General features: G+C 41.4%; 1 protein-coding gene across 3 annotated transcripts; it reads right to left on the bottom strand.

Annotated features, from left to right (window-relative positions):
* Window positions 1-1,979: 1,979 nt before the first annotated feature.
* On the bottom strand, window positions 1,980-24,304 carry LOC141476585 (AN1-type zinc finger protein 5-like). Of its 3 annotated transcripts, none has more exons than XM_074165351.1 (6): window positions 24,016-24,304; window positions 16,202-16,359; window positions 15,628-15,739; window positions 14,742-14,839; window positions 3,851-3,976; window positions 1,980-3,552 (listed from the first exon to the last, which is right to left on the bottom strand). In XM_074165351.1, exons 2-6 carry the CDS (start codon window positions 16,350-16,352, stop codon window positions 3,404-3,406), a joined length of 636 nt encoding a protein of 211 aa, XP_074021452.1. In that variant the 5' UTR covers window positions 16,353-16,359; window positions 24,016-24,304; the 3' UTR covers window positions 1,980-3,403. The 3 variants fall into 3 exon arrangements, with proteins under 3 accessions (XP_074021452.1, XP_074021450.1, XP_074021449.1); XM_074165349.1 differs by having other exon boundaries at window positions 16,196-16,359; window positions 24,016-24,279; XM_074165348.1 differs by lacking the exon at window positions 24,016-24,304 and having other exon boundaries at window positions 16,202-16,397.
* Between the last annotated feature and the right edge of the window lie 883 nt (window positions 24,305-25,187).

Here is a 25,187-nt window from a genome sequence, read left to right as displayed (position 1 = left end):
AGGTTTAGAATATACGATTATCAAAAACACATTTTCAAATGGTCAAATACCGGCAAGGTCTCAGGATGTAGTCAGGGCTTCTTAACTTCGTTACATCCTGATACACCACAACCAACCTAATCATCTGACAGTTCATCAACCTTAGAGCAATTGGTTGAAAACACCACAGGAAGCCTGAAATTTGGAGGAAGAACAGGCTTCAGTAAGTTTGCACAGAATCCTATGGAACCCACTGTTGTGCAGCCATAATCCTAGCTAGACATTTAAGAGGATAAGAGTAATTCATTCTTAGTCACCTAGCTACTTTTGTTTACTCATTTGTTTATATGTTCTTTCTTATGAAAAAAAAGTCCTCATAATTTGGTAAACTTGTCGGGGGCACAGGAAGATTCTTCCTATAACAGCATTACATACAAGTTAAACACATATCAGTTTAACAGCCAAATGTTAAATAAGGACTAGTATCATGTTAAGCGATCACATTGCCTTCTTGGAAGATGGGTATATTGTTTGTAAGCATTTGTCACTTTAAATTTAAAGACCAAATGACCAAAATCCAAAGTGTTCTGCACCTATATTCATATTCTTTTTGCCAAGGAATATGTACCACACTGCACCAAAATTTAAATATCACACTTTGTCAGTACCCACTCTTATGAAACAGCCTTCCCCCTCTTTGAATGTTTAATGAGCCTCAACAGAATTAGTGCACCTGAACGATTATAGACCCTATATGAATTATTAACAGAATAAAGCTTAGTTTTGAATACAGGCTCGTATCCCACCTGTGGACAATTTACATATGATACAGTTCATGATTTTATGGAACAATGAGGGATTTCTCATTCCATACTTTCCTCCTCAGATCTACTGAGATAAATTGTTTAAACAAGCCTTTGTCCAGATTAAAAAAACAAATGAATACGAGAGAGACCATTAGAATCACTAAGTACTGGTATGAGCATGGTTATCCTTCCTAAAATACTCTCACCCTGACAGTATCACAAATCTGGACACATTCTCCTCAAATATCCAGTTCCAAGGTGCATTCACAAAACAAACAAACAAACAAAACCCTCAAACTGAACAAGCTTTTTATGATGCAGTTGAGTTGATTTTACTTTAATACAAAAAGGTGGACAAATGATAATTTTGATGCTTTACAACAGTTCCACAATTAAAAAAAAAATAAAATTCATCCTGGCACATGAAGGCCCAGAACATGCTCTTGTTCCCTTATCAGAAGTATATATAGTGGCAGCAGTAATAACGTATCCCTTGAGTGTTAGTACTATCAGATGGGATGCTGTCGTGGTTTGGGCCAGATTGGCCACTGAGACGAACAACAGATGCTCTCCCCCACCTCTCTCTCTCCACATTTCTGATATAAACAATTTTTATGTGTTATTCAGCAGTGAAGATAGCTTCTTCCAAGTCACGTGCTGTGTGCTCTGTATTTTTGTTTGTCCTTGGGAAGGATAAGTCTGACATATGTGACGTCTGTATTTGGATACAGACCCTGACAACTCTGCCCAGGCCTGCTGGCGAAGATTTGAACAAAACAATGTAATCAGTATACTGGCTGTATTAAAACAGATCCACTGGAAATAACTTTTGTAGCCAAAAGGAAAAAAACAAAACAAAAACAACACACACACCAAATAAAAACTCCACAACAAACGACAAGCATTTAAAGTTCACTGCTAATATTTCCTTCATTCCCTTTAAGGACATTGTTGTTTGCGGACATCTTTGGTCATCAAGTAGTTACTTGTATTCCAGCTGTTCATGCTTCTCTGACCTCAACAAGCTATCTTAAACAAGTCAGTATGTCAAAGAAATAAGGAGGTTAGACAGACAGGTTTAAGCAAAAAAAACATCTATACAAACCTAGTACTAGCTTTGCACCCCAACCTCCACAGGGCCACTTTCAAGTTACAGCAATAATTAAAACCAATGAACTATTACAAAAAGTATTTACTTCTGTACATAATTTTTATTATTTACATAATACAACAGAGCATAGATCCTGGATAGTGTGATAATGTGCAATACATAAGTATGAACTATCTGTACATGTTTGCATAGCTGATAACTAAATTGAAAGAACAAAAAGTTAAAGCAAAAGCCTAATGCTTTTAATAGTGAACTAAAAAAAATGACTAACACTATACAACACTAGTCTACACTATACTTGATTATATAAAAAAATCCACGTTTCATCCATCACAAAAACCACAGAAGTGATATTACCAGACAAGCATCAGTAAACTATACTGCCCTTTCTAGTTATTATACAAAGTTGTAGATAATGGACCCCATGCAATACACCCAAGAACACTACAGTCCTACACCCAAATACAATTAAAAACGATAAAGCAGCCCTCCAAGAGTGGTTCCAGCTCGCACTTAAGTTTACAGGAGTCATGTTGGGTATGGTTTTCCATACCCAACAATTGTTGCATGTGCAACTGTTACATTTAAAACTTGGGGTTTTTTAATTTAAAAAAGCTTCTAATATTCTTTTGAACCTAGAACACACTGAATTTAAGTAGTACATGAATAATAAACTGCTCGAATACTTTTGCAACTTACACAGATGCATGTGTCACTTGATAGAGCTGCTGTGGTATGTCTAAAAAACCCACACATGTGGCTCTTGTAAGCCAATCTTAGCACAATATTGTGCTACACAACATTTTTAGCTATGCAAGGAAAAGCAGATAACTGTTGCAGGCCAGTTCTTAAGTTTCTAACAGGACATTTCTTTTGGGAAACTCTTTTCATGATTCTAAAGTTAATGTAATCTGTTCCAAAATAGTTTTCTTCTCATACATGCCTGATTTTTTCCATTTTCCCATTGCAATTGTTAAATGACTTTTTATTAAATATGGCACTAACACTCTTACTGGAAGGTAGAGCTCTCTACGTGGCTTAAATTCAGCTGGAAAACAATGGAGTGTGGAAACTAAAAGTAGAACAAGATTTTAAATGATACAAGTAGACTGCCAACCTTTCTGACATCCTTCTCCAAAACAGGCACATAGTCTTTGTCTAGGGCTATACACCTTGAACATCTCAAAAGGCAGATCTGCTGCAAACATGCAGATAGTATACATCTGTTTGGCACATGTGAACTAGAGCATGTCCTCTGTGCATGTGTATTCCTGTGCAGGTTCTGATCATAGTCATGTTCTGAGGAAAGCATATACGTTTTCAAGGGCTGTATCTATCCAATTCTGCCTGTAACAAACATCCAAACATTCTGAAATATCATTAAGACAGACAAGGCTAAAATTAAAACTTTAGAGAACAAAGGAAGATGGCCATGCATCTGCTCTTTAATGTTTTCCTAGGGTATATTAAAATAAAACAAATAAAAGTCAGTATTTTCACAAGTAGGCTATATTCTCTGGATTTTTTCAGCCACCACAACTGGATTCTCTTTCCTGATTTTTGCTGCAGCTTCTGCTTTGTAATCATATGGGCAGTTATGCTTGTCAGAATAGCGGTGAAGTCCACAAAATAAGTTTCCACATCGGCAATCAAATCCTGTACAAAGAAACGGAAAAGCAACATCACTAGGAAGCTTCTGACTTAAGCAAGCTATAAATTAAGGGCTTAGTCAGTACAAAGTGGGTATGTGCATCTACTTAAACAAACAGAATAATTGAAATGAATATTTCCAAATATCAGCTCTATTACAGGATCTAACCTGTTAAGGGATCTAACGTTATGGATTTTGAAACAGCAAGCAAGTTTAATGTCTACAGATATTTCAACAAATTAAATCTAGTAAGAGGCAACTTATCATATAGATCTGTTCAATATTGACCAAGTGCTCTCATACCTGTAAGGCCAACCTTCTTTCTGCACATGAAACATCTGTTCTTCTTTGGTTTAGGCAGTTCAGAAGCTTTCACTTCACTCTGTGAAGTACTAGGTTGAGAAAGCGATGGGCTTGGTTGAGTAACAACTGTTAAAGCAAGCAAAAGAAATAAAGGTTAATTTCTTCCTTTTCTTGACTTCACTAAGTACTCAGTAGCATGCTTGTGTTTATTAATAGTTAATTCCCCTCTACGAAGACCCTGAAGTTTATTGTCTGAAGTACTAAGTAGAATAGGTATTCTATTAACTTGCCTTTTACCTCTACAGAAAACAATCAAGTTTTCCCCACTGTTCCATCATCGAGAAAATACAGGATACCTAGTGTTATCACCTGTATACACCCACATAGGTGTAAAGGCTTGGAAAGCACTCCAGAAGTTCCATGTACACACATTAAAAGTCATATGACCTAGTTTAAATTAATACAAAAAAGTAACAATATTGTCACAGTTAAAGTTGATGAACAGAGGAGATACTGGTGGAAAACAATCAATAGGAACATATTTTAGAAACAAATGACATTGATAGTAATGCTTTTTTGTTGTAGTACCAAGTTACTCCGCCACCATACCTATCAAATCAGATGATCTAAAACCTCAGTCAACTAGAACAACAGCTAACATTCTTGAGCTTCAAACGGCTGATTCTGTGATACACTACGCATACTACTACAAACTACACAGCTCAAAAGAGCCCTTATTTAAGACACTTTTGTCAGTAATTTAAAGAAAAAAAAAAGTACATTTACACTGGATATCTGTATACCTGTACTACATTCAACCTTAACGATCAAGCAGGTAGAGTCAAAATGACTTATTTTTCAATTGCCTTTGTCATCAACACTTTGGGTCAAATTTGTCACATTTTACTCAAGTTCTCTGCAGGATAAAAATGGGTCCTTCTGTAAACTTCTGTGGATCTGTTAATTTTCTTTGAAAAATTAATTTTTCATCAGTTGTTTTTAAAATCCTTTTTATACTCAAATTAGTGCAGAGGAAAGTCAAGGGAGGTGTGTTTGTATACAAACTTTAATACGTACAACCCAAGGAATCTATTCCTGTTCAGTTTTCCTGGACACCCAGTTGTATGACTATAGAATCATAGAATGGTTGGAGTTGAAAGGGACCTTAAAGATCATCGAGTTCCAATCCATGGGCAGGGATACCTTCCACTAGATCAGGTTGCTCAAAGCCCCATCCAACCTGGTCTTGAACACTTCCAGGGATGGGGCATCCACAACTTCCCCAAGCAACCTGTTCCAGTGTCTCACTACCCTCAGGGTAAAGAATTTATTCCTAATAGCTAGTCTAAATCTCCCCTCTTTCAGTTTAAAACCATTACCACTCATCCTATCACTACATTCCCTGATAAAGAGTCACTCTCCACCTTTTCTGTAGGCCCCCTTCAAGTACTGGAAGACTGCTATAAAGTCTCCCCAGAGCCTTCTCTTCTCCAGGCTGAACAACCCCAACTCTCTAAGCCTGTCCTCATAGCATAGGTGCTCCAGCCCTATGACCATCTTCACGGCCCTCCTCTGGACTCAGGTCCATGTCCTTCTTAGGTCAGGGGCCCCAGAGCTGGACACAGTACTCCAGGTGGGGACTCACCAGAGCAGAACAGAGGGGTAGAATCACCTCCCTCGACCTGCTGGCCACGCTTCTTTTGATGTAGCCCAGAATACAGTTGGCTTTCTCAGCCACGAGCACACATTGCCGGCTCATGTTGAGCTTCTCATCAAGCAACATCCTCAAGTCCTCCTCACGGCTGCTCTCAAGCCATTCTCTGCCCAGCCTGTATTTGTGCTTGGGATTGCCCTGACCCAGGTGCAGGACCTTGCACTTGGCCTGGTTGAACTTCATGAGGTTTGCATGGGCCCACCTCTCAAGCCTGTCCAAGTCCCTCTGGATGGCATCCTTTCCCTCCAGCGTGTCGACCGCTCCACACAGCTTGGTGTCATCAGCAAACTTGCTGAGGGTGCACTCTATCCCATCATCCATGTCTCCGACAAAGATGTTAAACAGCACTGGTCCCAGTACCGACCCCTGAGGAACACCACTCATCACTGGCTGCCACTTGGACATTGAGCCATTGACCACAACCCTTTGAGTGTGGCCATCCAGCCAGTTCCTTATCCACCGAGTGGTCCATACATCCAATCCATATCTCTCCAATTTAGAGACAAGGATGTCTTGCAAGACAGTGTCAAATGCTTTGCACAAGTCCAGGTAGATGACATCAGTTGCTCTCCCCTTATCCACCAACGCTGTAATGCCGTCATAGAAGGCCACCAAATTTGTCAGGCACGATTTGCCATTAGTGAAGCCATGTTGGCTGTCACCAATCACCTCCTTATTTTCCCATGTGCCTTAGCAGAGATTCTAGGAAGATCTGCTCCATGATCTTGCCAGGCACAGAGATAAGACTGACCGGTCTGTAATTCCCTGGGTCTTCCTTTTTTACTTTTCTAAAACATGAGGGTTATGTTTCCCCTTTTCCAGTCAGCGGGAACTTCACCAGACTGCCATGACTTCTCAAATATAATGGAAAGTGGCTTAGCAACTTCATCCGCCAGTTCCTTCAGGACCTGTGGATGGATCTCATCAGGTCCCATGGACTTGTGCACCTTCAGGTTCCTTAGATGGTCTTGAACCTGATCTTCTCCTACAGTGTGCGGTTCCTTATTCTCCCAGTCCCTGCCTTTGCCTTCTTTGACTTGGGTGGTATGGCTAGAGCACTTGCCGGTGAAGACCGAGGCAAAGAAGTCGTTGAGTAGTACTCAGCCTTGTCCATGTCCTGGGTGTCCATGTTCATGTGCCTATTACTACTAACACAAAGCCTCACAGATCCAAGCCCCATTTCACAATTCACTGTAGAAGTTAACAAAGAGAGCCTCCAGTCAGTAGTTTATATTCCAGATTGCAAACAAGACTCAGAAGTGACGAACTTTCAGAGATAACAAGGAACTTTCAGTGCTTGTACCCAAAAAGTTTTCACAGGAAAACAGTATTTTCTTATACAATATTATAACTGTAACAGTCCTAAGGAACAACTCAAACTCTTTACTAACTTTAATTTTGACATATTCTATATTTTTTTCTAGAAAATGTGAAGAGTTCAGTGTCAACACTATTTTGGCAAGTTTGAGGATAACAATACTATCCAGTCTTGGATATATAATACTTTTTCCATATTTAAGCATGCTATTACTAAAAAGCAAAGGTACAGCACTACAATCATTACTGCTATTAACACTTTTCAAAGTAGTTTCTGCAGCTGATTTTTTTTCTAAATTAAAGAAAACAATTCCTTTGTCTCAACAATTAATGTTTTCTAGATTAATAGATATAATCCTTTAAACTTGTCTTTAAACCCCAAGGAAAGTAGTGTTCAGTATCAGATAATCTAGTTGAGAGCCTGCGACCAAAAAAATCAGGTTAAAAAACACCAACACCATAGTGTAAGCCTGTTTGATATCACCCACCTTAGCTGACAGACATTAGCTATGGCATTAAGAAATTGACTAAACATCTCCCAAACCAAGAAGCATGGTCAAGCTCCTTTTAGATTTGTTATATTGCCAGTCTGTTTAACATGAAATACTAGTTGTAAGCCATGGCAGATGGAAAAAGGGAACATTCCAGTTCTCTCCCCATCCCATTTTGGGGGAGTGAGTGAGCAGCTGCATGCTGCTTAGCTGCCTACCAGGGTTAAACCACAACAGGCCTTTTTGATGCCCAACGTGGGGCTCGATGGGTTGAGGTAATGACATATTTGATTGGAATATGCTAGATCGAATGTATAGTTGCTATGGCTGTTTAGCTATTAATCAGCAGGCTCCTGTGCTTACCATGGGGCTTGCTTGCCTTACTGTATATTAGAGTCTAGTGTTCATTAGTGGCTGCTTTTTGCTTTTGCTGCTTGCTGTACTGCTTGCTTATCATCTTACTCCGCTCTGCCTGGGAACATTTTGATAACAGCAATGGCGATGCACATGGGCTGGCAGATGGCCAGGGCATTGATGCTGTACTGGACAGGCTGGAACTCCATGTGAAGTCAAGTCAAAGGGACTGTGACCTGTGGATGAGTTCACATGGGAGCAGGACACCCTGAAGCATCTGTGGCCATGGATATGTCCATGCCACAGCAGGTATACCTCTGAAGAGATTGTGGCCCAAAGATAAGTCCACACTGGAGAAGGTACACCTTGAAGCATCTGTGGCTGTGGATAAGTCTGAAGGGACTGTGGCTGTGGGTAAGGCCATGCTGGAGCAGGTATACCCCTGAAGAGATTGTGGCTCATAGATAAGGCTCCACTTGGAGCAGGTACACACACCCCTAAGGGACTGCAATCTGTGGATAAATCCAAATCAGAGCAGGGGCAAGGGGAGGAGCTCATTGCAATGTTAAACCCTATGGCCTGGTCCAAAGAGACTAAGGGTAGAGATTGTAATGGATATAACTTTAAACTGTTGTAACCTGTGATTTGAATTGCATGTTATAGGAAGTACTATAGCAGGAACCACATGAACTAATGGAGGACGAACCTCACAAGAAGCGGAGCAAGTGCAGCAGTGACCCAATCTGAGCTCACTGAACCATCAAGGCAAAGAGACAGTCTAGTAGATCATTCTGCATCACAGAACAAAGATTAAAAACAAATTCGTCTAAGGGACAACGTTACCAACTACTACAAATTTACTTCCTCCTGTGTTGCACTGTAAATTTGGGAAGATTTGCTTCACTCAGTCTGAAAACAAGATGCATCTTTAAAGCAGACAGAGGGGGAACAGCAAGGTCACTGATGATTGGAATTAAGCCACAACATGACAGCTGTTTAACCTATACACAGAAAGGTCCTACAAACACGAAGAACAATGCTACTCTGAACCCAAAGTATTAAAGCCACAGTGACTCTGTGAGACTTCTTCTGAAAAAGTAACAATCACTGTAATAACTAGACTTTCAGAACTGACAGTTGTTTTCCTTACATAAACCAATACAGCTGGAGCAGTTCATTAAGGACTGTATCCTGTGGGAAGGACCCATGCTGGAGAAGGGAAAAGGTGCAAGGAGGAAGGAACAGCAGAGAGGAACTGTTATGAACTGACTGCAACCCTCCATTCCCCCTATGTCACTCAGAATAGGAGGAGGACATAGAAAAGTCTGGAATAAAGGAGTAAAGTCAAGCCTGGGAAGAAGGGGGTGGGGGGAAAGCATTTTTAGTTTTGTCTTCATTTCTTACCATCCCGCTCTATTTTTTTTTTTAATTTGCAATAAATTAAATTAATTTCCCTCCGGTTGAGTCTGTTTTGCCTGTGACTGTAATTGATCAGCAATCTCCCTGTCCTTATCTCAACCCACAAGCTTTTCCATCTTATTTTCTTCCCCTGTCCTGCTGAGGCATAAGAGAATAGCTGGATGGGCATCTGACAGTCAGCCATAGTCAACCCACTACACCTCCCCATATTTAAAGCAACCAGAAAGGGCTACCAAAGTAATACTATGGAGGTTTCAGAAGCTTCCTCTATACCCAAGCAAGTTATCCAAAATAGGACCCTGGCAGTTTAACAAACTGCACTGACTTCCACAGTACTAGGAAGCAGTAAGCATACCAGTGAAGAGTGAAATGCTTGAGAACATAAAAAAAAAAAAAAAAATTGTTTTAAGCATTCTAACTACTTTTACATGAAGGCAATCCCCGACTCCCACCATGGAAGAGCTGGGAAAATTAAAACAAAAGAAGGAATAAAGGTAATAGATAAAGAGAACCCTAAAGTCATCAGAAAGACATACTGCACTTCTGCAGTACCAGAACCGAAAACTATACTACAGATTACGTAATCCTTACACTGCACATTAACACAACTGACTTGTATATAAAGTTTGAGCCATTGAAAATAAGATGGACAGTATTTATTATCCTTTATCAAGCTTGAGAATAAATATTTTAGTCTTCAGAAACTGCAATTGCTACGCTGATCTAGGTGTCCATGATAAAAGGCTAAAGAATAAACTGCATTTTTAATTTGATGCCAAAGAACTGGGATAAAACTATTCTGCAGCATGTAACTAATCTCCCACATGCCCAACTCTAACAGGCACACTGAATATCTTTACTCTTACATCAATATAACAGAGACCCCTGTTTAAGTATCACACTGAAATATGGTTTGATTTGGTTACCATCAAGACTTGATGTCTGTTACACATCTCAAAAAAGATACAAGAGCATCCTATTGGCAACAAGCACAGGACCAGCAGTTGGGTCCTCAGTCTTATTTTTCAAGGTAGACAGCTTCAAGACTTAAAAGATATTAGTTCAATTTCAGAATTGTTTCAGTTGGAGACATCTACTCAAGCTACAGCACACATGAGAAATGGGAAGATAATTTTGAACACAAGAAAAAGTTGATATATCTGATGATTTTATTGACAGCCACAAAGGAACTGTCTACAACTAGCACCCACAGTTAATTACTATAGTCACGTTTGAAAACAAATCAAGATCAGTTATTAAAACAAGAACCAAGCAATATAATCTATTTATCATCTAGAATCTCATCATCTTGAACAGCTGTGGCATTTAACATTAAAATAACTCATCATATTGGCTTGGTACAGAGCCAAAAGACAAGTGAGCTAACCATCATCTCATGAATTTCATTAAATGTCAATTTTCAGGAATGGAAAGGTTAACCTACAACACGGACTGAATAAGACTATAAGTTAACAATATTTAGGGAAGATTTTTTAACACTTATTTTACACAAGACCATATGCATTTCAAGTTCTAGTTCACTTTCTTTACAGGCAGCACTATTCCACAGCTGTGGCTTCAGAGTGATAACTCACCACACTGCTCCCTAAAACAAAACTTTTACTGGGTTAAGAAAAATAAAGTTTTTGATATGCACACTGATACTAATTAAGTCTGAAAACACTGACAGACCTGATGTGAGACTTATTCAGAAAGGTAGTGACCCACAAAAGCCAAAAAGTGCTAGAAATATGTTATGACTTGATACAATATGATTATTTAAACATACTTGTTTTCAGAACAATTTGAGTTTAGTGCTCAATATGTAACTCAGATCTCTTGTATGGATCTTTTATTGCAACTTAAAAACCTGCTAAAACAAAACAGGTTTCTTAAAGGCCTCTACTACGCCTCTATCAACTTGGTAATGGTATTGCTCTGATGTAATAATCAACACAAGGAAAGTAAAGGAGTTAGATAAGGGGTTTTCTGCATTTAATTCCTGTAAGTTAGCATGGAAAAAAACCACAAATACGAACAATATCTCTAGAATGTTTCAGGTATATTTTGACTTTGGTCAAGACTGGACTGGACTCAATTAAAGAGCGTGGAAGCATATCAAAAGCCTATAAAATGCACAATATAACTAATGCCCAATTATGAATTGGAGTTTTGATACAAATATCTTTATATTTCACTGACTTGTGAACATTAGATAAGCAACTGGACTGAACACATGCCACAATTCAATTGCAAAACTACAACAAGCAAGAAAGTCAAACTAAGAAATTACAAGTTACAGCAAAATACAGCATGTTAGACATCTAGATTACAACCAACCAGACTGGTTACACCTATCATGCCTTTCTTCCTTCAAATGCCAAGATATGATTAATTGCCTTCAGACCTGATTTGTTCTGAATGAGAATCCAGGTTACAACCTCAACCTGGGAAAAACAAAAGAAGCCTGTTAAGCTTCATTTTGTCAACTTCAGAACCTTCTAGAATCAGATGCTTAAATCCCAACAGCAAGAAAGTATACTTTTAGTCCACAGACTTAAAGACAACTGTCCAGACCTAACTATTTAGAACTTTGTCTTGCAGAAGAGAATAAGCCTTCATAGTACTGAAGACAAAGGAAAAAAAAACAAACCAAAACAAAAAAAGAGACCTACTTTGCTTGAAGGCTACATTGTTTGTTCCCGACTTACCATCTGATAGACAGTTATGAAATTCTATTGCCAGGGTGAGACTACAGATGAAACTAAACAGTCTTTTCATTAGCAACATCATGACAGGCATTATCTTAGAGAATTACACCTCACAGAAAGTATTAACTTTGTTATGAGGTGACATGAATTATCTACTCTACTATTGTTTCAGCTCCTCCTCAAGAGAGACTAATGCACATTGGATGCTGCCGGAAAAGAGAAAGAAAAAAAAAAAAAAAAAAAAAAGGAACTAGCCCAAACACAATAGGCATTTATAAAAAGTTGAGGCCAGCTTTTCTTGGCTGCAAGACACTTACAGGATCAATGTACTAGTGAATAGAGCAAACAATTGTTATATCTTAAATTTCCAATAAATCCTTTGTAATCTAACAATAGTATATAAGGACATGTTTAAGGACACTATTCTGTGCTATCTAAAATTTGCCCCCAACTTGATCAACTTCTACTTTTAGAGCAGCTGAAGACTGTTTCAAGAATTTATGGTTATGTACTAAGGAAGTTTTTTCCAAACATTTAAATTTAATGGTAGTTTTCTCAATGATCTCTACACAAGCTTTAACAGAGCTTTGACTGGTTTCAATTCTGAGTTTCAAGCTTCAAGATTATTATATTGAGTTGCTTTTAGGGATTTTTCCCCCTATTCTAATCAATAGAGAGTGCTGTGCAACAGTAGCTGTCACGTCCCACTCAGAAAGGAGGGGGGGGGTGACTCAGACTCATAAATCCCCAGCAGGTAAGGTATGCATTGTGTTAATTATCAACGGGTATACAACAAACTATGGCAAGCAGTACTTAATAACAGGTGTACAATGAATTACAGCAAGTGGTATGGTATGCCTTGCTTTACTTCTTTGAAAGGAAAGAGAAAGAAAGAAGAAAAGAAGAAAAAAAAAAAAACAAAGAAAGGAGGAAGGAAGCAAAGGGATAGAGAAGGAGAGAGGGAGAGAGACAGAGAGATCACTGGTCCTGGTTCCAGCGTTCCTCCGGTCAGCACAGGTCGTAGCACTCTTCAGGGAAAAATCTTCCCCGGTCATAAATCTTCTTCCCTCTCTTCTTCTCCTCTCTCTTCAGGGAAAGTCTTCCCCCTTTTATGTTTGCCCACTCCTAGGGGCTGTTTTCATCAGTTTCTCCCCCCCAGGTGGCATGCAGCATGATTTAGGAGGGGAGATGAGAGCTATAGTCATATACGTTTAGCATGATCTCAATAATCTTCATTAGCATATGCAGGGGTGTGAACTTTAATATGCATTTCACAGATAACGAGGCAAGGGTCAACACTGGGCATAGCATCTTTTTCTGAGAAACAGCTCATCCTTCACAGGAGACAAAGCAGGGCTGTTCTGTTTCTTTAAGACTGGTCCTCGAGGCATCAGTGTCTCTCTTTCCCATGAATAGCACAAGAGATAAGCAGGTGTTAGCCTTATCAGTTCCTTGAGCAGAAGGCCTGGTACTTCAAGCGTTTGAGACATTAAAAGTCTCTCCAGGCTGCTTTGTTTAGGAGAAGTTACAAGTGGCCCCTTACAGTACCATTTAGTTACCTTGTTATGAGAAAATGGATATTGAGTCAACAGAAAATTGCCTTTCACAGTTGGCAAAGTGACAAATCCCTATTGGCAGTTTTAATAAGATAAAATTCAGCTATTACTTGACCACTGCTACCACTTCATGTATTTCTTTCCTGCCTGTCACTTTTTCAGGTAGCAATTCACAAAAAGACAACATAAGTTAGAAATATTTATAAACCCATATTATCTGAAGAGGTTTATTGTATATAAGTTACAAGAAGATGAAACAAGTTAAAATGTCCTCAGTCTGTACATAACCAAAAAGGAATATAGTAAAAGCAATTGTAATTTACCTCATGTCACAATTTTAACTTAACACGACTTAATTAAAATAGTAAAAACCTGTGTACAAACACCGAGTGACTGACTATCAACTGTAACAGCAGTCTTATTGACAAAGATGCATCTACATAGCACCGAGTGATACCTTCCGGAATTTTCAACTCAGATTTTCAACACAACAACAAAAAAGAAATTTTATCTTCAGTTGTAGTGAACAGATTTTCCTATTAAACATCAGCTTTTAATGTTTTAAGACTGTTTCAGAACTTAAAATTAACAAGTGTCAATAACCTATAGATATCAAACAAATACATTAAGATACCCATTTAAATAAACTGCTGTATAATAAAACATGAATTCAATCACTCACTAGTAGGTAGGGAAGCAGTCCTTCTCCACCAAGAAAGTTTAAATACTACAGTTACAACCTTCATGAACAGGAGTAAAACTTTTGAATTGAACATTCTCACTAAGCAATTAATACCCTAAGTATTCTATATCCACAGAACAACGTTTTGGCTATATCTACTGATTACTCAATTAGTCCAAAAGCCTTTAGCAATCTGTGTTTAGTAACTTAAATCAAGTATTCCCTTCTCCCCCACTCTCATCCTTCTGTAGAATAGAATTTATTAAGAACTCTGTTCTTCAAATACAACAAACCATTTAGATTGCCACGAGTCAGCAGGAACTGTACTGCTAGATTTTATACAGAAATCAACACCGACTTCAAAATTGAATATCTTGCGCCCAAATACAATTTAAGTGTCTTACTTTTAAAAATGAAGGTTTGATAGCCAAAATGTTCGTGTCAAATAATCTACTAAAATTAAACATGTGTGAAAACTATATTCCGACACTAGTCATTTTTCTTGATTCTGAGGGTACTAGTACTCAAGAAGCATCCATAATTCCTCAAAAACATTACCACAAAGGGATATGCCTACTTAAGAGAAAGTAAATAAATTGTCAGCTTCTGTTAAGTCAGTTTTACCCAGTGCTGCTCTGCAAACTTACCTGGCTCAGTCTCTGTTTTCAGTGATACTTTTTCCTCTCTTGAAATGCTCATTTCTGTCATTTGCTGCGTTACAGGCAAAGCGGCAACAGGCACATTTCTGTTTATGTACAGTGAAATAGGTAGTTACATCAGTTTTGAGTTCATAAGAGCTTAAACTGTCAAAATCCATCAATAGTCTACCTGATCAGTTATTATTGATACACGTTCCTGACCTGTACTTCTACTATCTCTTTCCTAGAAGAAACTAGGCAATCTGTAGGATATAATTCCCCAGATAAACCAGAAACGTCCTTGTAAATGCAGGAGTCAAACACCAAACACTAATTAGTTCTCACTTATAAAGAGTCATAAAGCACTGTTAGGTGCACTCTCCCTTTTTCCTCTGCAGAAGCTCACTGTAATAGGGCAAAGTTACTGCAGTGTTACTTTAACTTGCTATACACTCAGTTCTTTCAAACCTCAAAATAATACTTTCATCTGGTGAAGGGTGTAAAGAACAAGTCTTATGAGGAGCGGCTGAGGGAACTGGGGTTGTTTAGTCTGGAGAAAAGGAGGCTTATTGCTTTCTATAACTACCTGAAAGGATGTTGTAGCAAGGTGGGGGGTGGTCTCTTCTCCCAAGTAAGAAGTGATAAGACAAGAGGAAAAGGCCTCAAGTTGCACTAGGGGAGGTTTAGATTGGATATTAGGAAAAATTTCTTCACCGAAAGGGCTGTCAAGCCTTGGAACAGGCTGCCCAGGGAAGTGGTTGAGGCACCATCTCTGGAGGCGTTTAAAAGACTGTGTAGACATGGTGCTTATGGATGGTAGACTTAGTGTTAGGTTTACAGTTGGACTCAATGATCTTAAGGGTCTTTTCCAACCTAAATGATTCTATAATCTTACCTGGATTTTTCAGATGTGCTACTAGCAGTACCTTCACAGTTGTTTAAGCTAGTGTCTGCTCTCTGTACAAATGCAGAGTCCGAGGTAGGACTGTTTGAACCACTAGCTGTCCCTATATAACAGAAATTTGAGAAGTTAATTGCAAGCAAAGTATAGAATACAAGTTAGTCAAGTAGCTTTGCATACAGTTATGAACCATTTCCAATCATACTCATTCAACTGCATCTTCTTAATTAAAGACAGACTATATTGTTAATGACCAAAATTTGGACTAGATGATCTCTATGGTCCCTTCCAACTCTAAAAATTCAGTGAAAAATACAGGAATTGCATAACAACACACAGCAGAGGGTAAGTAGAAATGCAAATTATGGCTCAACACCAAGTGGGTGAGAATGTATTACACAAAAATGCATTTTTATTTTTACTGTGACTTAAAGTATTATTCCCTTTGATATTCATAGTTTTAGTATGTAGCTATCAGAAGATCTCCTGAAACACATTCTGCATTTCCTCTCATCACCAATACATTACATTTTCAAGACACAAAAAAAAACCACCCTCAAACCTTTACCCATTGGGCTGATTCTACCACTATTCTGCTGTCGCTGAAGATGCTCTTTGTAGCAAACAGAACACATCCCATTTGTCCTAGGATTTCCATAAAATCCACATCCTGTACTACACAGCATGGGCCCTGGGGTCTGGTTTGTCTCCTGAGCCATTTCAATGCTGTAAATAAAACCAAGAACTGCATTAGGAACTGGCATTTCACCAAAACCAATTACAGGGTTATAGAATTAAAGTAGGTCTGCTTACCTTGCCCACAAAAAGCGATATCAGCATTTTTAAAGATGGCTATATAGATGTTAATATATAATTCAATACTTCAATTGCATTGATAAGTAACATCGTTATTAATCTCTAAGAGAGGTAAAAAGCATTATCATATTGTAGTGGGTTGACCTTAGCTGGATGCCAGGTGCCCACCAAGCCACTCAATCACTCCCGCTCCTCAACTGGACAGGGAAAGAAAAATACAACAAAAGACTCATGGGTCAAGATAAGGACAGGAAGAGATCACTCACCAATTACCATCACAGACAAAACAGACTCAACTCGGAAATTAATTTAATTTATTGCAAATCAAATCAGAGTAGGATGATGAGAAACAAAACCAAATCTTAAAACACCTTTCCCCCATTCCTCCCTTCTTCCTGGACTCAACTTCACTCCTAATTTCTCTACCTCCCCCCACTCCCTGGGCAGGGCAGGGAACAGGGGTTGCGGTCAGTTCATCACACGCAATCTCTGCCCCTCCTTCCTCCTCACTCTCTTCCCCTGCTCCAGCATGGGGTCCCTCCCACGGGAGACAGTTCTCCACAAACTTATCCAACACGAGTCCTTCCCACGGGGTGCAGTTCTTCACGAACCGCTCCAGCGTGAGTCATTTCCACGGGGTACAGTCCATCAGGAACAGATTGCTCCAGTGAAGGGCATCCACAGGGTCACAAGTCCTTCCAGCAAACCTGCTCCAGCATGGGATCCTTTCTCCACGGGTCCACAGATCCTGCCAAGAGCCTGCTCTAGCACAGGCTCTCCACAGGGTCACAGCCTCCTTCAGGCACATCCACCTGCTCCAGCATCTGGTCCTCCACAGGCTGCAGGTGGATATCTGCTCCACCATTAACCTCCATGGGCTGCAGGGGGGACAGCCTGCCTCACCATGGTCTTCACCACAGGCTGCAGGGGAATTTCTGCTCTAGCACCTTGAGCATTTCCTCCCCCTCCTTCTTCACTGACCTTGGTGTCTGCAGGGTTGTTTCTCTCACATACATCTCTTCTCATTCCTCTCTTCCAACTGCTGTTGCGCAGCAGGTTTTTTCCTCCTTCTTAAATATGTTATCACAGAGGTGCTACCACCATCGCTGATTGGCTCAGCTGTGGTCAGCGGCAGGTCTATCTTGGAGTCAGCTGGCACTGTCTTTATCGAACATAGGGGAAACATCTAGCAGCTTCTTACAGAAGCCACCCCTGCAGAACCTTGCCACGAAAAATGAATACACTTATTATACTATAGTCATCCTACCAGAATCTTGGTACACTTACAACACAGAAAAATAATTACTAGAACAATATTAAGTCTCACAATGTCGATTACCATCGTTCATAAGGCAAACCTAATACCCTACAGCTTGTGTAGTGCAAAGAGATAATATCCTAATTTATAAAAGCAACTGTGTAGAGATGTTCAGATTTTCAGATTTCTCAAAATTAGAAATGAATAGAACCCTGCTAACAATTACACCACATTTTAAATTGCTTATATGAGTAACCTTAGTGTATATTGTAGACATTTCAGGTCAGGTCAAGGCAATCAAATATGCAAAGCTTCAAAAGTTAATATCAAAAAGATATTTCTATAAAAAATTGTACAACTATTTCATTTAATGTATAAGTGATATAATTTATATAGACCCTTACAAAAACAAATGTTGGTATAATTTCCAGGATTCACACACACACACTTTGCATTACACTTAGCTCATCCAAAATTCTAGATAAAGTTCTTAAAAGGAAAGTTCTGTAAATTGGTCATTTATAAAGTAACAGACTATGGAGTAAGGAACACATTGCAGCTGTAAAAACCTTTAGTTTTTTAATTCAATCTTGAAATTAAAAACTGTTTTATTTTCCAAACTGAAATTTAGCATGTATAATCGTCCATAAAGAATTCTTGTTTTGTTAAAACTGGAAAGGCTGACTGAGGATAAAAAACATTGTGAAAAAATGAGTAGGGTACACACACAGCACACAAGTTTCCTCACTATTCGTTTAAATAGTTGCTGTTAGGGCCCTGGGGGAACCAACAGGCTCTGCACCCTCCCCTTGTCCCTGCTCCTTGGGGTTTGGCTCCCTGTGCTCAAGGGCAGCTCTGATATGGTGCAGCCATATAACTTGGGATCAGACTGCTGGGAAAACCACTAATGTGTGAGAAAGAGCTGAGAGATGCCTTGTCAGGGACCTCCCCCTTTTGCTCGGGGCTGCATTTAAGCTCAGGCTATCACCCTTGGGTCTTGTCTGAGCTATGCTGCAGGTATGCTGTGCCTAGCAGCATACTTCACTGACCCCAACCTGGCTTGACCTTGGCCCTGCCTCACCACTCTGAACTTGCCTGGCCATAACTGGACTGTGGCTGACCCTGATGACCATTACTGGAGCTGCTCTGCTCTTCTTCCTCGGGTGCAGTGGAAGTACACCCTGTTGGTGAGGGCACTGCCCCTGCCTTGCTTGTCACCCTCAGCTCCCAGCTCACCTACATTTGCGGAACAGCTATTCTTGCTGCTTCCTGACAGGCAATATGAAATATTAAAAAAAAAAAACCAAAACATGGTGAATATAATGCTGTGAAACACATCTTTTTACATTCTTAAACATGTATGCCTTACAAATATTTATTCTAAAAACTTTATTATCAATTTACAAAAATGAGAGAACATGTATATATGGGCAGCTACACAACCAGATAACATACATTAAAATGCTTCTGTCACCATACCAATTCAGTGCATTTTTATTTCACTGATGATTTTGTTTTAATAACCTCTCTCACATATTCTCGCTCCTCTCTCCCAATTTCTGTTGCACAGGGATTTTTCCCCCTTCTTAAATATGTTATCACAGAGGCGCTACCACCATCGCTGATTAGTTCAGCCTTGACCAGCAGTGGGTCCATCTTAGAGCTGGCTGGCATTGGCTCTATCAGACATAGGGGAAGCTTCTAGCAGCTTCTCACAGAAGCTAGCTCTGTAGACACCACCACCACCAATTCCTTGCCATGCAAACCCAATACAGATAGTAATACTGAGAAGTAATATACTGGTTAGACAATGAGCTGTGTGTTATGACCAAATTGAATTCAAAAGCCAAGAAAAACTTTATTACCAACTTCTGAGCACTTACGGGTAGAAAAAAAAACCCACACAGCTAGATGGGTAGAATAAGCAAGACCAAGTTTGGGTCTACTAAACAATTCTGGTAATTAGCATAGCTTATCTTTGCAGACTCCAAAAGAACCACACCATTTTTTCAGTAATGTTGATCTTATGTCATTCTGATGCTTCTGTGGCCAAGAAGGCCAATGGCATCCTGGGGTGCATCAGGAAGAGTGTGACTAGCAGGTCGAGAGAGGTCATCCTCCTCCTCTACTCTGCCCTGGTGAGGCCCCATCTGGAGTACTGTGTCCAGTTCTGGGCTCCCCAGTTCAAGAAGGACAGGCAACTGCTGGAGAGGGTACAGCAGAGGGCTACAAAGATGATTAGGGGCCTGGAGCATCTCTCTTATGAGGAGAGGCTGAGGGACTTGGGTCTTTTTAGTCTGGAGAAGACTGAGGGGGGATCTGATCAATGCTTATAAATACTTAAAGGGTGGGTGTCAAGAGGACGGGGCCAATCTTTTTTCAGTGGTGCCCAGTGACAGGACAAGAGGAATTGGGCACAAACTTGAATATAAGAAGTCCCACCTAAACATGAGGAGGAACTTCTTTACTTTGAGGGTGACAGAGCACTGGAATAGGCTGCCCAGGGGGGTGGTGGAGTCTCCTTCTCTGGAGACATTCAAAACCCGCCTGGACACGTTCCTGTGCAACCTGCTCTAGGTGGACCTGCTTTGGCAGGGGGGTTGGACTAGATGATCTCCAGAGGTCCCTTCCAACCCCATGTGATTCTGTGATCCCATTATTAGCAGTTTATACTTTCACAACACATTTGGTAAACAGAACAAAAAAAAAAATCACTGAAGTATGGGCAATCATTTTAAAACTGTATTTTATATCTTTAGGAGAAGTTTCCATAACAAGACCTTTAACTCTGCTTAAATTGCATATGAAGCCAAATACTGAATATTATCTGGCAACAACATGCGTACAACAAGCCCTCAAAACAGATGATCAAAAAGCATTTCTGAAATAAGCTTAGACCAGATCTTACTCTTCCAAGAAAAATAAAACAATTTTAGACTGTTGAATACATTCATTTACACAGCCTATGCATTTCCAAAAAGCCAGTTAAAGCTTTTGTCTTAAAGATATAGGCAAACTCCTGCACCTCCCAAAGGTAGATAATACTAACCCTCATCTCTGCCATCAACTGCAAAAGTTAGGAATAGAAATACTTCACCTTTACCAGTAGTTAACCTCTGCAAAACAAGGCTAGTAGAAAAACTGATATAGTAACCAAATCCTGAGTTACTTGCAAATTTACCAGCTAAACTAAAAGGTGAACATAAATACTTGATTATTATCATTAAAGTTAACAATCTCATAAGACATCTTTTTCATTCCAAATTACAACTAAGCTGAGGCATAGTCAACTTTAATAAGGGCAGATATTTAGATTATTTAAATGATCAATATAACTAAGCTCTTTCTTGCACACCAAGTGCACTTCCAATAAACTACAGCTGAATCCTAACACTTATGCACTGTGAAGTGCATAATAAATGCCCTTAAAGTTATCCTAATACTTAATTTAATATAATAAAGGGAACACAAATAAAAACTAACTTTAAATCAATACTAAAAGCTTGGAATTGAGTCAGACATGTGGATGAAGTAGCTGGTCAAATAAATACTTATTTATCTGAATATCCTCAGCTAGAAAATAGACCACAAAAAAAGCCCAAAACCAAACAAACAGCAAGGGGCCAGATGGGATCCAATGGAGCTGTCGGAAGTGCTCACCAAGCCACTTTCCATTATTTATCAGCAGTCACGGCTAACCAGGGAGGTCCCAGTTGACCTTGAGTACTGTGTCCAGTTTTGGGCCCCTTACCACAAAAAAGACATTGAGGTGCTGGAGCATGTCCAGAGAAGGGCAATGAAGCTGGTGAGGGGTCTGGAGAATAAGTCTTACGAGGAGAGGCTGAGGAAGCTGGAGTTGTTCAGCCTGGAGAAAAGGAGGCTGAGGGGAGACCTTATCGCTCTCTGAAAGGAGGTTGTAGAGAGGTGGGGGTTGGTCCCTTCTCCCAAGTCACAGGCGATAGGACAAGAGGAAATGGCCTCAAGTTGCACCAGGGGAGGTTCAGGCTGGATATTAGGAAAAATGTTTACACTGAAAGGGTTATTAAGCATTGGAATGGGCTGCCCAGGGAAGTAGCTGAGGCACCATCCCTGGAGGTATTTAAAAGACGGGTAGACATAGTGCTTAGTGACATGGTTTAGTGATGGTTTTTGTCAGAGTTAGGTTGATGATTGGACTAGATGATCTTAAAGGTCCCTTCCAACCTAGACAATTCTATGATTCTATGAAAATGTGACGCCAATCCACAAGACGGGCCGGAAAGAGGATACGGCCTGTCAGTCTGACCTTGGTGCCTGGGAAGGCTATGGAGCAGATCATCTTGAGTGCCATTACGCAGCACATACAGGACAACCAGGTAATCAGGCCCAGTCAGCATGGGTTCATGAAAGGCGAGGTCCTGCTTGACAAACCTGATCTCCTTCTATGACAAGGTGACCCACTTAGTGGATGAGGGAAAGGCTATGGATGTTGTCTATCTGGATTTTAGTAAAGCCTTTGACACCATTTCCCACAGCATTCTCCTGGAGAAAATGGCTGCTCATGGCTTGGACAGGAATACTCTTAGCTGGGTAAAAAAATGGCTAGAAGGCCGGGCCCAAAGAGTTGTGGAGAATGGAGTGAAATCCAGTTGGCAGCTGGTCACGACTGGTGTTCCCCAGGGCTCAGTATTGGGGCCAGTTCTCTTCAATATCTTTATCAACGACCTGGATGAGGGGATTGAGTGCACCCTCAGTAAGTTTGCAGACGACACCAAGTTAGGCGGGAGCATGGACCTGCTTGAGGGTAGGATGGCTCTACAGAGGGATCTTGACAGGCTGGATCGATGGGCCGAGGCCAATTGTATGAGGTTCAACAAGGCTAAGTACAAGGTCCTGCACCTGGGTCACAACAACCCCATGCAACACTACAGGTTTGGGGAAGAATGGCTGCAAAGCCACCTGGCAGAAAAGGACCTGGGGGTACTGGTCAACAGCCAGCTGAATATGAGCCAGCAGTGTGGCCAAGAAGGCCAACAGCATCCTGGCCTGTATCAGGAATAGTGTGGTGAGCAGGACTAGGGAAGTGATCGTCCCCCTGTACTCGGCACTGGTGAGGCCCCACCTCGAGTACTGTGTCCGGTTTTGGGCCCCTCACTACAAGAAATACATTGAGATTCTGGAGCAAGTCCAAAGAAGGGCAACAAAACTGGTGATGGGTCTAGAGAATAAATCTTATGAGGAGCAGTTGAGGGAACTGGGGTTGTTTAGTCTGGAGGCTGAGGGGAGACCTTATTGCTCTCTACAACTACCTGAAAGGAGGTTGCAGTAAAGTGGATGTCAGTCTCTTCTCCCAAGTAACAGGCGATAGGGCAAAAGGAAACGGCCTCAAGTTGCCAGGGGAGGCTTAGAATGGATATTAGGAAATATTTCTTTACTGAAAGGGTTATTAAGCATTGGAACAGGCTGCCCAGGGAAGTGGTTGAGTTGCCATCCCTGGAGGTATTTGAAAGCCGTGTAGATGTGGTGCTTCGGGACATGGTTTAGTGGTGGTTTTGGCAGGTTGATGGTTACACTCAATAATCTTAAAGGTCCCTTCCAACCTAGACAATTCTATGATGTTTCAGGTATACAACTCTCTAACAGCGTTCTAGATAAAGCAAAACCAAGTAAATGCTAAGAACACAGATCAAATCCGGGAATTTCCTACTGACAATTAAATCCAAGTCAATGAGTCAGACAAAAGGGAAGGCACCGCCAAGTGTTCAAAGCGTGGTATGTTTCAGTCACACATACCCCCCCCCAACTCGAGGACACCGGAACATAAAAGACCCGTAGGCTGCCGAGCTAAAGAGCCAAAAAATAATAAAAAAAAAAAAAAAAAAAAAAAAAAAAAAAGGAGGGGGTGCCAAGCCGGAAATGTGGAGTCCAGGACGCGCCGCGCCAGGGCCTCTCACAAATCCCTGAATCATGCTTGGCACCGGCTGCAGCGCGGCTCCCCTCACCCCCCACCGTCCCTCTCCCAGCGAGGAAGCCTCATTGTCTCACTCCCTTTGTCTGCCCCACTAAAGGAGACTAGGGTGTGCGCTAGCCTGGCTCGCGGCCTCCCTCTGCAGCACCCACCGCGTCAGAGTGTGAGGAAGGAGACCGCCAGGGAAGACGACAAACGCCCCGCCACCCCTCGCCTCGCAGAAGGCAGCGGAAACACCGCAGGGAGGCCCAAGAGCCCCCCGCGCCGCTCCTCTGCGCGCACCGCCACCGCGCTAACAGCTCTCAGAAACCGAGCCCGCACCACCACCCCCAGCCCCAGCCGCCCCTCAGCGCCCGCGTACCTGCTCCTGGGAAGGGGAGAGGGGAGGGGCGCGACGCGAGAAACCCCACGTCCGATGTCGGGAGGCGCTGCAGGTGACTCCGGACTGTTTCTGGGAGAGCGAAGGGCAACAGGATGTGGGACACGAAACTTGGCAGCGTCACCACTGCTTCCCTTCTGCGGCAGCAGCGCGGAACGAGACGCGCAACGCGCAGGAGAAGGACGAAAGGAAGACACAAGAAAGAGTTGAGGAAGAAGGGTGGAAGAAGGAGAGACCCGAACCCGCCGGTCTGCTCGCGTCAGCTCCGCCTTCTCCTGGCTGCTACTGAGGCCTGCACGCCCGCGCGCTCCCACGCGGAGGCGGCTAGGGAGGGGGCAGAGAGAACGAGGCACGCGCGAGGTGGCTCACGGTACTGCCGCCATCACCTGCAGAGTCACCAATCTCCCCCTCCCCGAAACTGGGGACTATACAGGAATAGATAGAGACTCCGCGCGTAGTTAGAGAACGTCATCTGCTCTCTAGGGGGGCGGGGAAGCGGAAGGAGCAGTGACAATTGTCTCGCGCGGCTTCACCCCACCCACAGAAGTGAGATGGGGCTACACGCAAGACAGAAGGAACAAAGTCTTCCTCCATCCACTTGCTCTAATAACAGACACCTCCGCCCCTAATTAACGGTTTTGTTTAAATTTGCACATGCAGTGGTGTTACAGGTGAATTATTAAGGGTTTTATTACACAGAATCACATAATGATATGGGGTTGGAAGGGACCTCCAGAGATCATCTAGTCCAACCCCCTTGCCAAAGCAGGTTGCACAGGAACGTGTCCAGGCAGGTTTTGAATGTCTCCAGAGATGGAGACTCCACCACCTCTCTGGGCAGCCTCTTCCAGGGCTCTGCCACCCTCAAAGTAAAGAAGTTCCTTCTCATGTTTAGATGGAACTTCCTATATTCAAGTTTGTGCCCAATTCCTCTTGTCCTGTCACTGGGCACCACTGAAAAAAGACTGGCCTCATCCTCTTGACACCCACCCTTTAAGTATTTATAGGAGTTGATCAGATCCCCCCTCAGTCTTCTCCAGACTAAAAAGACCCAAGTCCCTCAGCCTTTCCTCATAAGAGAGATGCTCCAGGCCCCTAATCATCTTTGTAGCCCTCTGCTGTACCCTCTCCAGCAGTTGCCTGTCCTTCTTGAA

Source organism: Numenius arquata, chromosome W (assembly GCF_964106895.1).
Source record: "Numenius arquata chromosome W, bNumArq3.hap1.1, whole genome shotgun sequence".
Classification (NCBI taxonomy): Eukaryota; Metazoa; Chordata; class Aves; order Charadriiformes; family Scolopacidae; genus Numenius; species Numenius arquata.
Note: the sequence above shows the minus strand (reverse complement) of the source record. Positions and strands in the feature narration are given on the sequence as shown.